Below are 14,245 nucleotides of genomic sequence, written 5' to 3' on the forward strand. Positions count from 1 at the left end.
TTGCTGCTGTTCTGCAAACTTCCAAGCCATATTTTCCTGTGTGTCTTACTTACTTCATGATGATGGAAGGCATTGGAATCTCCAGAAATTGTTCTCGAAGAGGAACGAAGGGCAGGAGTCCAGTGTAAAATAAACCAACCAGGAGCAGGACTCGTTGAAAGCAGAAGAGCAGAGGGATGTCACAGTTCTAGAAATAAAACAACATTTTAGACAGTTCTAGAAACACAGTTCCAGAAATAAAACTAAGGGACTTAGTGCTTTGGGTATATTGCTCTTATTGATCCACTAAAAATCTTGCTCTGAGCAATTCAAAGGTTGAACCTGGCTAAAGGTCCATGGCACAAGTTCATTTGGCAGCCTTTTACCAGTACCAGAATCTAAGGTCCAGAATTGAAGAATTCAGTGCATGTGTTCCAGGTTGGCGACAGGCACCAGAGAGCGGAGAAAATTATATCAGGTTTTATGAACTTGATATCTTGTCTACACGCTGATCTGAATTAGTAACCAAAATGTTGGTTTTCCACAATAAGGGGCACATTTACTAAGCTCGAGTGAAGGATTCGAAGTAAAAAAACTTCGACGTTTTTTTTGGGTACTTCGACCATCGAATAGGCTACTTCGACCTTCGAATCGAACTAAAAATCGTTTGACTATTCGACCATTCGATAGTCGAAGTACTGTCTCTTTAAAAAAAACTTTGACTACCTACTTCGGCACTTTAAACCTACCGAGCACCAATGTTAACCTATGGGGACCTTCCCCATAAGCTTTCTAAGCTTTTTTTGAGCGAAGGAAAATCGTTAGATCGATGGATTAAAATCCTTCGAATCGTTCGATCGAAGTATTTGCGGTAAATCCTTCGACTTCGATATTCGAAGGATTTTACCTCGATGGTCGAATATCGAGGGTTATTCGACCCTTAGTAAATGGGTCTCCCCAAGTCCTGCGAGTGCCAAGTCATTGCTGTGGATGTACTTGCCGGACTACCACCCGGACTCAGGCAGTTGGTGGATTTTTTTGTGTGTGCCCTCCATTACTATGAGGTTTTATGAACAGGTATTGGCAAACTGGGCATTACTGGGGAGTGCGGCTGGTTTGGCACAAGAGGGAGGGACCTTTGCAAGGGATATATGATCTATACAAGTGTATAGAGCTTCCCAGTATCTCACACACAGGAAATATATATATTTATATATACCTATATACTCACCTCCCTGTGGCATTTCTGCACAATGTCATAGTCTGCATTGCCCCACACAGTCAGATGTTCTCTTTTATTTTCCCTCACCAGCTCAGAGACCTAGGGAGAGGCAACAACACATTAGTAACATTTCCTCCCACTGATTTCTCTGAAAGGTTTCCTTACATAAAAGCACAACATGGGGTCTGCTCTGCCCTTTATCCTTGTTTCTTAGCTAACAGAGAACGGAGAGAATGTATTTCATGTCTAACACAAGTACCCACAGTCTGTATTCCCTCCCTCACACTCAGCAGTGTTAAGACGCCTGAAGAAACATGAAAGTAAAGATTACAATAACAAAAAAAAAAAAAAAAGTATATAAAAAGCAGAAAATATTTGCAAAGAAAGGATATTTGTTCCAAAAGGCTGCTCAGCTCAGCAGGGGGACTGTAACCCTACGGGAACAGTAATATTTGCAAAACTGCACCATATATAAAACTCAATTATCCACACAAAAAACTAACAGACTTAAAGGGATTGTTCACCTTTTAGTTAACGTTTAGTATGATATAGAGAGTGATATTCTGAGACAATTTGCATTTGGTTTTAATTTTTTATTATTTTGTGCTTTATTTCGTTTTTTATTTAGCAGCTCTCCGTTTTGCAATTTCTGGTTGCTAGGGTTCAAATGACCCTAGCAACCATGCGCTGATTTGAATAAGAGACTGGAATATGAATAGGAGAGGTCTGAATAGAAAGATGAGCTATAAAAAGAGGCAATAAGAATACATTTGTAGCCTTAGGGAGCTGGAAAGAGTCAGAAGACCAATTGAAAAGTAGCTTTGAAATGGCCATTCTATAGCATACTAACTTAAAGGTGAACCACCCCTTTAACATACAGCATAGAGAGCAGAACCTGTGGCCATTCTACTAGAGGGACTCAGCCAAGCCCCCCTCCATGCGCAGCTGGTCCTGTGAACTTCTTTATTTACCATATAGGCACACGATGGCTGCCTCCTAAATCTACCCCCTCCAGGACTGGTCCCTCCGCTGCCTATATAGTAAATATTTGGCTAATTATATACATATAATGAATTCAGACATATACAGGTATAGGATCCGTTATCCGGAAACCCATTAACCAGAAAGTTCTGAATTACGGAAAGGCCGTCTCCCATAGACTCCATTATAATCAAATAATACAATTTTTTAAACATTATTTCCTTTTTCTCTGTAATAATAAAACAGTACTTTGTACTTGATCCCAGCTAAGATATAATTAATCCTTATTAGAAGCAAAACCAGCCTATTGGGTTTATTTAATGTTTACATGATTTTATAGTAGACTTAAGATATGAAGATCTAAATTATGGAAAGACCTGTTATCCGGAAAGCCCCAGGTCCCGAGCATTCTGGATAATAGATCCCATACCTGTATACTGAAATTTTCATTTGAAACCACTGAAAGCAAGATACACATGTAAAAATAATACTGCTATAAAAGTTTAGCTCTCAACTGTTCAGAAGTCAGCTGGTCTGAAACATTTTATTTGTGCTTCACTGGTGGTTACTGGATAGCATATTTTACCTTGAGAAAGTCATTGGGAACCCTTGTGCTCATCATAAACCAGACTTATAATGTAACTTGCTGTATCAATAAACGACTGTCTATACCATTACATATAATAACTACAGTGTATTAACTAAAATAATAGCCTCACAAGAGCAATGTAAGTGTTCTCCCCACTTTTAGAAGCTTGTGTCTAGAATTTACAATTTCTATTGAACCTAATATGAAAATGTTCCCTGTGCAAAAGTGTTAGCAGTGGTTTCTTTGGACACTAATCCAGTAAATCCTTAACCCAAGGATAAACTAAAGACACTGAAATAACTTCATGATCTCTAAGCATCTTACCAGTGATAACATAGAATGCTGCATTTGTTTTATTTGCAGTAAGAGAGAATAGCTAGATAAACATGGCTACACTGATCAAAGCACATGTCACAAAACAATAGCTGGAACACACATTCTACCACGGAAACTTAAAATTGAGATAGGTGCCTCTCCCTTTGACTTATACAGGACCTTGACAGGTCTGAGATGGAGGATTTTCGGATTCTGGCCTTTTTTTTACAGCATAATAAATAAATAAATATAATTTGTTGCCGTATAATAAATCTCTAAAATATTCAAGTTTTCTAGTGGATAAAAACCCTAAAATTTTCAAGATTTTAACATTCGGATTTTTTTTTTATATAATCTTTTTTATTGCTTTTTCAAAACAAAATACAAAGAAAAAAGAAAGGTTGGTGGAGAAACAAGTCACAGTAATTGACATTCAGTGTTGTACATATGCATATCCGTACACATGACCAGGTACACAACTGTGCATTACACCACATACAGCAAACATTCGGATTTTAATAAATTTGCAAAGCTTGTTGCCATCTAGACACTTTGGAGGTTATTTATTGGCTAACTGGGAAATTTGATTGCAAACTCCCCAGGGCAGAACAATCTTTATAAATTTCTGTGAAAGATGTCAACACTATGCTAATTAGGTCTTCACCAAGCTTGTTGCCATCTAGACACTTTGGAGGTTAAGACCTTATTAGCATAGTATTGACATCTTTCACAGAAATTTATAAAGATTGTTCATCACTCATATCAGTCTCTGCCCTGGAGGAGCTTGCAATCAAATTTCCCAGTTACTCAACGCCAGTGCCGGGCCAAGCCGGCCAGGCGCCCTAGGCAACCTCCCCTCCCCCTCCACAATGGTCTCAACGTGAGTGTCTCAACGCAAGTGCCCCGAACATAACCTGCGTGCACAAGTGTAGTAGCATAGGGGAAGTCAGGAAAGGGAGGGAAGAGTGTTGGAGGGGATGGTGGGGAGAATTGTGAGGAGAGTGTCAGGAGAGAGTGTATGCTGGGAGGAGAGAACCACAAAGGGGAGGGAGGAGAGGAGGACAGAGGGCAGCAAACAGGGACTAGAGGTAGGCAGAAGATGGTTTTACAGGTACGTGCCTGGCGCCCCCTGTTGCGTCCTAGGCAGGTGCTTCTGCTGTACACAAATGCCAGGGTCATCATGCACCAGTTACAACTGGTGGAGAGACAGGTTATTGTAGATGGGGAATACTGGTATTGGCACTGGCCAGTTAAGTAATCCAGGAACAAATGAAAAGCCAATACCTTATATGCTGCAAACAGGGTGATCCCTTATTTTTTGCATGGTGCTTCAGACAACCTTACAAACGATTTGATCATTGTCTGAATTATTTATTGCACCATGCAATAAATAAGGTATCACCCCGTTTGCATTACTCAAGGTATCTGCTTTCATTTGTTCCTGAATGTGGAGAGAACATAAAAGCTACTTGCAGAGTAGGGCAGTATCAAGGGGTTGGATTGGGGACCCGTGGGCCGACCGGAGAACCTTAGCTCAAGGGCCCATATGGCCATTAACCAGTCAGCCACATATACCGTTGGCACGCAAACCTTCCCATACACACCCATGCCAACATCTGTCACAGCATGTGACTTCTGTTGTGGGGCCCTTAAAGGAATTCTCCTGATAAGCTGGTAGGCCAGTCCAACCTTGTCAGTATCAAACTCTACATTCCAGTAGTGCAAAAAGCAATGCTAAACACCGAGCCACCATGTTTCCCAGAGGATTATAAAGGACATTCATGTGGAACAGATATTCAAACAGATTCCTCAGAAACAGACACGGCACATGCAGCTGGTTGTAGTGGTACTGCCTAAACTCTAAGAACCTGACAGAACCAATAATTTGCAATAAGCATTCAGCCCACCCAGAGGACAACTACACGGTACCTTTTTAACAAGAATGTTGTTATTAACTTTGATGTCTATGTTGATTGGTATGTTTGGAAATTCTTCAAATACATCTTTCAGCAGAGGTATGCATTTGTCCTCTCCACCATTACAGCAGCAATCTAGAAGAAAAAAAAAAGATTTCAGGTAGTTAATATTAGGCTCATATATTCAACCTCTTCAAGTACAATGTAAACCATGAAAAATGGTTTAAGATCTAAAAAACAGGGGTTGGTTTATCATAGATGCTGTAAGGTCACATTTGCCTCCTTGGAATCACCTTGTGCATCTTAAGCACAGCAACACCAGGTGGTGGGTGAATTCAAATGGGTGAATTACAATTGTTATTATTTTATGTGTTTCTTCTGATCTATTACCCTCTCAAACATGGTTTGGTCAAGTATGGTCAAATGACCACACAGCCTAAAGGTGGCCATAGACAGCCAGATTCACTAGTCTGGCAAGGTTGCATGGATCTGGGACCAATCCTGGGAGGATTGGACTGAGCCCAATCAGGCTGATCTGATCATTGGCCAGAGAGGTTTGTCATTCCATCTTTTCTGATCATTACATTTCATTCGGTTGAGTGGTAGTGTGGTGGTCTGCATATGTGTATGGGCTTGAGTACACTTACCACTTACACAGCAACCTTACACAACAAATGTTTAACCCTACAAAACCTCTTTTGCATCACTTACAGTAGCAGTCACCATATTTTTGCTGTCATGTGTAATGAAGTGCATTTTAGCTTAAAAACAATTATTCTTTAAAAGTCTGCAAGTGACTCAAAAAAGGCAGGATATGTATATCTGTTTTAAACCAGAAAATTACATTTGAGGCAACTTTTTTGCAGTAAGCAAAAAGTTGAAAGACTGTTAGGCCCAAATGACTGAAATAGGCAAAGGTTTAAACATACATAAAAATACCAGAAAACTACCTCTATCTGAAACCAACATGGTTGAGGTTACTACAAATATCGATTTTTTTTATTTAAATAAAAAACGTTGTAATAATGATTTTTTACATATTTTGTTCACATTGAGTATTACAACTCAGTGGTTACTACAATCTTGCTACCTGCCCCCAGCTCAATTACAGCATTAAAACACTTTTTAAATACATTGCAGCCCAAGTACAGGTCTGCTTAGTGTATTACCTTTCTCAAAGGTCACGTCTAGTTGGCAAAGATAGGGAGGCAGGTCCTGCAAAGACAAACATACACTTTATTGCTGTTTTAACAGGACTTCATTTTTTCGCATATGAGTGATAACTCTGCAGTGAGCACCAACCATTGGTTTATTGGTGTGCTACCACCATTAATGTGGATGTGGTCTTGTGGTTACATGGCTGTGGTTTAAAGTGGGTGTGGTTTAAAGTGGATGTGGTTTAAAAACAGTGAGTGGTCAACACTGGCTTCTATTATCAGCCCTCCATCACGTAGGCCAGAAAAAATTTGGCTCTTGCTCTGTACCACTGCTGTAGCATATTTAAAAGTAAGTTTCACTATTTCACATCTAATAAAACAAACTGAACAATAGTAGAAGACATTATAAATTAACACCTATGAAAAAGATGTAGCAAATAAAGCAGACAAGCCCATTTAACATAAAAGAGTGTTGCTGTCTGTCAATTTATGGATTTATGGACTTAATCAGCCTCTTCCTGTCATTTATATCTGATCAATAAGCAGCTTGGATGTGATCTACTTGATACTTAGAGTTCATGACACTAAGGCCAGATGATGTATTACAAAGGCAGAGAATCCACTGCCCTGCTGCACCACTAGCCTTTTGAATTTCGGGTTGATTTTGGCGCGATATGTCTAGTTTCGGAACCGAAATCTGTTGCATCTGCCTGCACCCAAGCGTAAACAATGCTTCTGGGTGTAAGAATACTAGGGAGCAAATTTACTTACCTCCGAAATTGCGCCAGCGACGGCTTCACTGACATCGCAACACTTCGCCAGGACAACGCTAATTCACGAAAACCCGAAGTTGTGCCCAGGGTTCTGAACGCTTGCAAAGTTGCGCTAGCGATAATACGATAAGCAGTTCGAAGTTATGCTAGCAATGCCTAATTAGCATACGGCGTGAAGTTCAAGAACAATGGACGTATATGTTGCAGTAACTACATTACACTACACAAGCCCAGGGAACCTTAATAAAATAAAATAAAGTTGTTATATTGCCCTACACATGTGCCCACTGTATAGTTTAGGTGCCATGTATTAAGAAATGTAGGAGGGAAGGAGGGAACCCAAAAAAAAAATTACGATCTTTTTCAGCCTATCACCCTGTAAAAAGTAAAAGACGCCAGCGTTTTTTGAAAAAATTTTCACTTTTTTTTTTTGAGAAACTCCTATCTACTCTATTGCACTTCGCCGAGTCTGAGGTGTCAAAGGCAAGTCTGTCGCAAGAGGTAACGTTCAGTAAAATCCACATCTTGGTGAATTTGCGTAGTTACGTCCATTCGCCAGAGTGAAAATTCAGCAGGCGTTAGAGTGTGAAGTAGCTCCTTCGCTAGCGAATTAAACCAGCGCCTGTGAGTAAATCGGCGAAGTTCCAAAATGACGTCACACTAGCGAATTTTTGCCAGTGTTAGTCACTTTGCCCTTTAGTAAATTTGCCCCTAGGAGCGAAAGTGCAGCGGAAAATCGTCTTCATCCAGGGTTGCCATCTTTTTGCCCCGTGGAATCCGAGCAGGCAGTGTGGCCGTGAATCAGGGGCGGGGCTATGATGCTACGATTGCTCAGTCACTGCATCAATTATAGGAAATCCTGCCTGTTGACCGGGCAGACGGTTTTAACTCGGGTAGCCCTAAAAAAAACCAGGCTGTCTGGGTCAAAACCGGGCAGGTGGCAACCCTATCTCCATCGTCTGGCCCTAGCCTTAAACTCTAGTCAGTATGGCTATTAGTCATCTGCAGAGACATCTGATCTATCCTTCTACCCAACTATTCTAACAGCTACTCTCTTGCTGTATCCTTCCAGCACTACAGAATCACTGAGTAGTAACCCCATAACGTCACATGTGTCTAAAACACCATGCACAGATGGCCATAAAGACCAGTTAGTAGCTGCTACTAGTAGCTCTGTGTGTCTTCACCCTGGCAATTTGGGGTTTTATATTCTGGAGGCACTGGAAACCAACAGGTGGAATTTTTGCACTGATGGACTAAGACTTTAGTTTCATTTAGATCTTCTGCACTGGCAGTCAAAGGTTTCAGTATACAATCTTTGGAGGGTTAAAACACACAAATCAATATTAGCCTAAGGCAATGTATACATGGAGTGATTTTTTAAAGCCTGGCACAGTTCTGTGTGCTCCCAATACCACACATGCTTTTATGTGTTGCAATAGGTCTGTATCCTATGGACATAGAGATCAATGAAAACTGGAGCACGACCACGGTTTATTGTTTTCAACTTTAATCTCTGTTCCTGAGGGTACATACACATTGGGAAACATGTTATCTTTTAGCTCACGTGTTGTTGTGCAGAGAACATATAGAACTGCACCCTATGTTAAAATTGCTTCCAAAAACAGCTGTGGAACAGTGTGAGTAGATGCCCCGAGTATCAGTATTTATCACTAAATTCTTCTTTACAAACTGAAATGCATAAGTACAATACAATGGACCAGCATACACAACAGTATATTCAGAGAGTGCAAGGATGTTTTGCAGATCACTGTTAAATGATGCTCTCCTGATTCCGGCGAGTGAGTTCTCTTATATTTCTGTTATGGAAAATATTTGTGCTAATTTAGTTGAGTGAGGCCCAATGGCACTGTTCTGAGAGCTATATATGTCATTATACTTATATACTCTTAGACCTTTCCATTTTTAAGCACATTTTTATAAACAGACGCATATTTCTAGTTTATTTATAGACTGACATGTATGCCTAATATGACAGCAATAGATCAAACAAAAAGTCTATATATGGTTCTTAAACAGCCTGTTAGTAGACTGCTATGGCACCTCATACTGGTCGTTTTCAGCTGCTGGAACGGACCTCGAAGCAAAAGTAGCAAAATGGGTAGAAAAAAAACCAAACTGGCAAATATCCTCAAAATTAAATGATTTAAATATCCTACTATTTTACAACAGGTATGAAGCATTGTATATAGTTCAATGAATCCTCTGTTTTCCAAGACCCTTGTAATTTACAATAGGGGGTACACAGTTCACTATACAAATGGTACTTTTCTGGAATCAGAATGTGTTGTTTAGAACTTAAAGAGAAAGCAGTAATAACAGGTGCTGCTATACGCACACTGTGCCAGTAGCATGGATCGCTGCTCTGTATAGGCAAAATATGAATGTGCCTCTCCCCAACTTTCTGCTCCTCTGACTCTTAGTGCATGGTATAAACAGAGGCAGCTCTTCCTTTATATTTGTGTCTGTCAATAACAGTAGCCCTTCCACTTTAGCTATGCCAGGTTGTGGCCCATTAATCTCTCTGTGCATTCATAGAACTGCCTTTGTTATAGAAGCAGCAATAACAAAATAAAATGTTTTAATTTGGGGATGTAGAGCTTGTTTTATTTTGGGAGAAATCAAAAATAAATGTGAATGATATGAAAAGATATTAAATGGATGGGCAACATGAAGATGGAAACCTGTAGAAAGGGAGTCCTGAGTTGGGTAAGAAAACTGTGCATGGAGTAAGTAACGGTACTAGCCAGTCAGATTTCCAGGTTACAGGGGTATTAGAGTGAGCAATGAAACACGTACATAAGCAGCAGAGGAAGCAGTTTGTGCTACGATTTATGTTTGAGAGCAAAGATGCTGGAAGTTGTGAATGGCAAAGAATCAGGTCCGGACTGAGAATTAAAATAGGCCCTGGCATTTCAGGTACACAGAGGCCCAATCAGCCCACATAGAGGCCCAAACAGCCCCCACCAGACCACTAAATACTGACTTTCTATGGCACCTTATAGCAACCCCTCTGGCATTTGCCAGAACCCACAGATTGCCAGTCTGGGCCTGCAAAGGAGGTGCTTGTTTGAATTAGGTGAGAATTATCTGATGTATGAAGTTGGAAAGAAAACATGTGTAGGTTATTAATAATGAGTGTTTCCCTATTAAACTGTAAACAGATTTTATTAAAAATCACCTCTGAGTTCTGTGACATTTAAGCGCTTGGCCTGTGCCTTGTGGGGTTTTTTTTTTTTTGACCTTGTTCTTTTATATAGTAGTATGGAACATAGTTTCTAATATCCTTATAAATTACAGCAGGGGGTATGTTATATTCTATATAAATGGTACAGTATCCTTAGTCAGTGGCAAATATACGCTGCAATCCTATAATAATGTGCAATAGCTCAATAAAGTGGTGGGGCGAACAACGTTATGAACACAACCTGAACAGAAACACAGCAGCCAATCTACCCTTTGCTTGGCTACAAATCCCATAAATGCTAGTTTCCTACTCTACCAGTATCACAATAATGGTTTTTGGAAGCAGTATTCATCCTCATTTGCTGTTCTGATTTTGTTCACTAGCACTTGTACTTGTACTTTGCAGGTTAATGCATCAGTAGCTAATAGAGCCTATTTGAAATTGCACTTATTACTGATCCATTAAAGCCACTTATTAACTGGTTCTACATGGCCTGGGGAAAATCAACATTAAAAATATATAAAATTAATGGCATCAGAGTGTTTGTAACCATTATTTTCAAGGTTGGATTGTACTTTAAAGTTTTCTGCTAACAAGGCATCAGCCCTGTGTATCAGGTAATTTACACTTTCCTTCTCCTTTAACAGCTTCCTAATTAAGTTAAGTTTTCCATTTATTATAGCACAACACAGGTCACTTTTATATAGCCCACCTTTCAAAGACTGATTTAATTACATCCTGTAAGGCTCACAATAAAAGATCTAAAAATTGATATGGAAACTAGAAATGTGTCTGGGGTTCTCTTTACTAGCCCATAAGTACCACAACCTTGACTGTGAAGATCTACAGCTTCATATTTGCACCTTTATTTGACCATCTTTCAGTCATATCAGTACAAAGGTGTGGTGGTGCCTCTTGAAGCAATGTTCCTGTGCCTGATGCTGTATAATTACTACAGGATTATTTTTATTCATTATTTAAATGATCGCAAAACAGATTTGACTTGATCCCTGAGGATCCACTTTTCATCTATTTCTATAAGGACACATTCGCTTCCCCATAAGATCCACAGGATAAATTGGCAACATTGATAGAAAACAAGGGTTGCTCATTGATATTGCCATGAGGAATAAGAAAGTATAAAGTATAACTCACGCAGTAGTTCAGATCTGGTATGTTGACATTGACACCAGTTGACCTCTTCAGGTTCCCATCATGTGACACCACAACCTGTTCATCTTTTGTAAGGTGGCAGTCGAGCTCCAGCATATCTGTCCCCAGGCAGACTGCACTGCAAGGTATAATGAAGAAATGGTGGCTACAGTTCTCCATACAATTTTACATACAATTCTACATACAATTTTACATCAGAGCATCACTTTGGCTTATGCAATCCATTCTGACCTTAATTGTAGAGGTAGTGGTTTAGTTTCTCTTAAGATCTCTTTACCCAGCCTGAGTAGATCTGAATGAACTCAATAATCACTTGGAATACACAAAAGTTCTTTATTCATTGTGCAGGGACAAATATTGTAGGTCAAAAGGAATTTCTGTTCCCAACCTCTGTAGCAGCTCCCCAAACAATCAGAGCAGGAACAAGACAATGGGAGCAATGGACATCACACATAAGAAAGGGGAATAGGAGAGTTTACAGACAAAAGAAAGTAAACACCTTGGTGTAAAAAACAATAATGTATGTAAAAACAAAAAATTAAACATGCATTTTAAAGATATTAAACAACTGCAGGGGCAGTACACACACAGTCATGAGAGTCCTCTGAATGGCAACCCAATGGCATCCACATAAACATTTAATTTGGAGGCATTTAAGTCAAAAATAAACTTAAGGACTAATTTACTAATGCAAGTACAATGTGTATAGTGCAAAAATAAAAACCGTTAACCTGAAAGCAATAATTTAGCATAGTTAAGGTGCCTGAGCTCTTTCACACAGGCATTTATTTATGCATTTACAAATGCATGCCGAGCATTAAAAAACGCACATATCGCATTTGTATTTGTTTTTTTAAAACACCTAAGTGTGTTTTGTAATTTACAAATGCAACCCTCTATTCTCATGACTTCTGGGCATGTGTCAATAACAAGAAAATGCAGCGTGTGGCATCTAAAAATCGTTCGATTCGAAGGATTTTAATCCATCGATCGAACAATTTTTCTTCGACCAAAAAATTGCCAGGAAGCTTATGGGGACCTTCCCTATAGGCTAACATTGCACCTCGGTAGGTTTTAGGTGGCGAAGTAGGGGGTCGAAGTTTTTCTTAAAGAGACAGTATTTCGACTATTCAATTCGATGGTCGAAGTAGCCAAAAAACACATTCGAAATTCGAAGTTTTTTTTATTCTATTCCTTCACTCGAGCTAAGTAAATGGGCCCCCTAAATAAACCGAATAGGATTGTTCTGCCTCCTATAAGGATTAATTATATCTTAGTTTGGATGAAATCCAAGGTACTGTTTTATTATTACAGAGAAAAAAGGAAGTAATTTAAAAAAAAAAAAAATTATTTGATTAAAATGGGGTGTATGGGATATGGCCTTCCTGTAATTCAGAACTTTTCAGATAACCGGTTTGCAGATAACAGATCCCATCCCTGTACAGGCAGAATAAATGGAATCAATAAACTAATCCATTTAAATTAGCTCAAACCGGGTCTTAAATGTACTTTAAAAGAATAAAAATCAGTGTGTTAGAGCACTAACAAATCAGGGGGCTCATTGGCTAACGGACTGCAAGTTATATTCATCGTTTGCTGCACTGTGGGTGTGAATTGTGTCATTTATTTTCCGTGATCATTATCAAGCTGGAAATACAAGTTGAGTGTGTAAGTGCAGCAGTAAAGGGACCCTGAAATTAACATCTTCTCAATGCAGGTATTAATCTCAGGGCTCCCTTACATCTATGTGCCTAGTACTTTGTGTCTTATGCAGCAACTGCGCAAAACTTTCTATATATTTCTGTCAGGTCCTGAATCACTTACTCACTTTTCTTTGGAAAACCTTTTTCTAAGGTAACTAGGAGCAGTGGGAGTCACTTTGTCGATAGGACCTACTAAATTGAAAGTGGACTAAAAGCTGTACAGATATGGGACCTGTTATCCAGAATGCTTGGGGCCTGGGGTTTTCCAGATAATGGATCTATCTGTAATTTGGATCTTCATACATTAAGTCTACGAGAAAATCATGTAAACATTAAATAAACCCAATAAGCTGGTTTTGCTTCCAATAAGGCGTAATTATATCTAAGTTGGGATCAAGTACAAGGGACTGTTTTATTATTACAGAGAAAAAGGAAATCATTTTTAAAACATTGGATTATTTCAATAAAATGGAGTCTATGGGAGACAGCCTTTCCATAATGCTGAGCTTTCTGGATAATGTGATTCCGGATAACAGATCCCATACCTGTATAGGGAAGGAGGGAGCAATGCATGGAGTGTTATGTCATGAAACAACACCCCTATATTGAATTAGTCCTAGGACAGCTAACTTAGCAATCCTGAGAGCAAGTTTTAGTGGTACAAAACTGCTGTCTTTTATAAAGCAAAAAGGGACATTTTTAAAAAGCTAAAAGGAGGGTGTAAAGGCACTTGGACAAAGACTGATAAAATTTGAATAAGATAGATATAATAATTATGGAAAATAATTATTACTGTGAGAAACAACATTACAGCAACACCATTATTTAAGACTTTGCATTACAGACAATGAGACAATAGAAATGCTTTGAAATAATATAGTCACATGGTTTTATAAGGGACCAGCTATGCCCAACCAGAGAGAAACTATGATTTATGGAGGATCAGTTGTAACTAGAGCACAAAAAAGTAATAAACATTGTGCAAAATACATAGTAGTACTTACCTACCATCAATCACAGTAGGAGGTCTCTAAAACACTAAATAGTAACTAAAACACTAAATTTCAGACGTGCAAACTTTGACAGTATAAGGGCATCTCTGCAACATATTAAGTGGGAAATGCTTTTCACAGGGTTAAACACAGAACAAAAATGGGAAGTCTTTAAAATGCTGCTTAATAAATATACTTGTCAGTACCTTTCAGTACCTTTTTGGTTCAATAGAAGCG

At 39.0% G+C, this 14,245-nt stretch overlaps 1 protein-coding gene across 2 annotated transcripts in view; it reads right to left on the reverse strand.

The window, feature by feature from the left end:
- Positions 1-14,245, reverse strand: part of LOC108708001 (lysophospholipase D GDPD1) — a 47,050-nt gene that overhangs the window by 5,948 nt on the left and 26,857 nt on the right. For both annotated transcript variants that reach the window (XM_018246235.2, XM_018246237.2), the window contains exons 3-7: positions 11,296-11,431; positions 6,172-6,217; positions 5,016-5,137; positions 1,211-1,300; positions 54-187 (exon numbers count right to left, since the gene is read on the reverse strand). In XM_018246235.2, the coding sequence (XP_018101724.1) occupies positions 54-187; positions 1,211-1,300; positions 5,016-5,137; positions 6,172-6,217; positions 11,296-11,431 (528 nt within the window). The remainder of the gene's footprint in view (positions 1-53; positions 188-1,210; positions 1,301-5,015; positions 5,138-6,171; positions 6,218-11,295; positions 11,432-14,245) is intronic.

The sequence above is a fragment of the Xenopus laevis genome, chromosome 2L, assembly GCF_017654675.1.
Source record: "Xenopus laevis strain J_2021 chromosome 2L, Xenopus_laevis_v10.1, whole genome shotgun sequence".
Lineage (NCBI taxonomy): Eukaryota > Metazoa > Chordata > Amphibia > Anura > Pipidae > Xenopus > Xenopus laevis.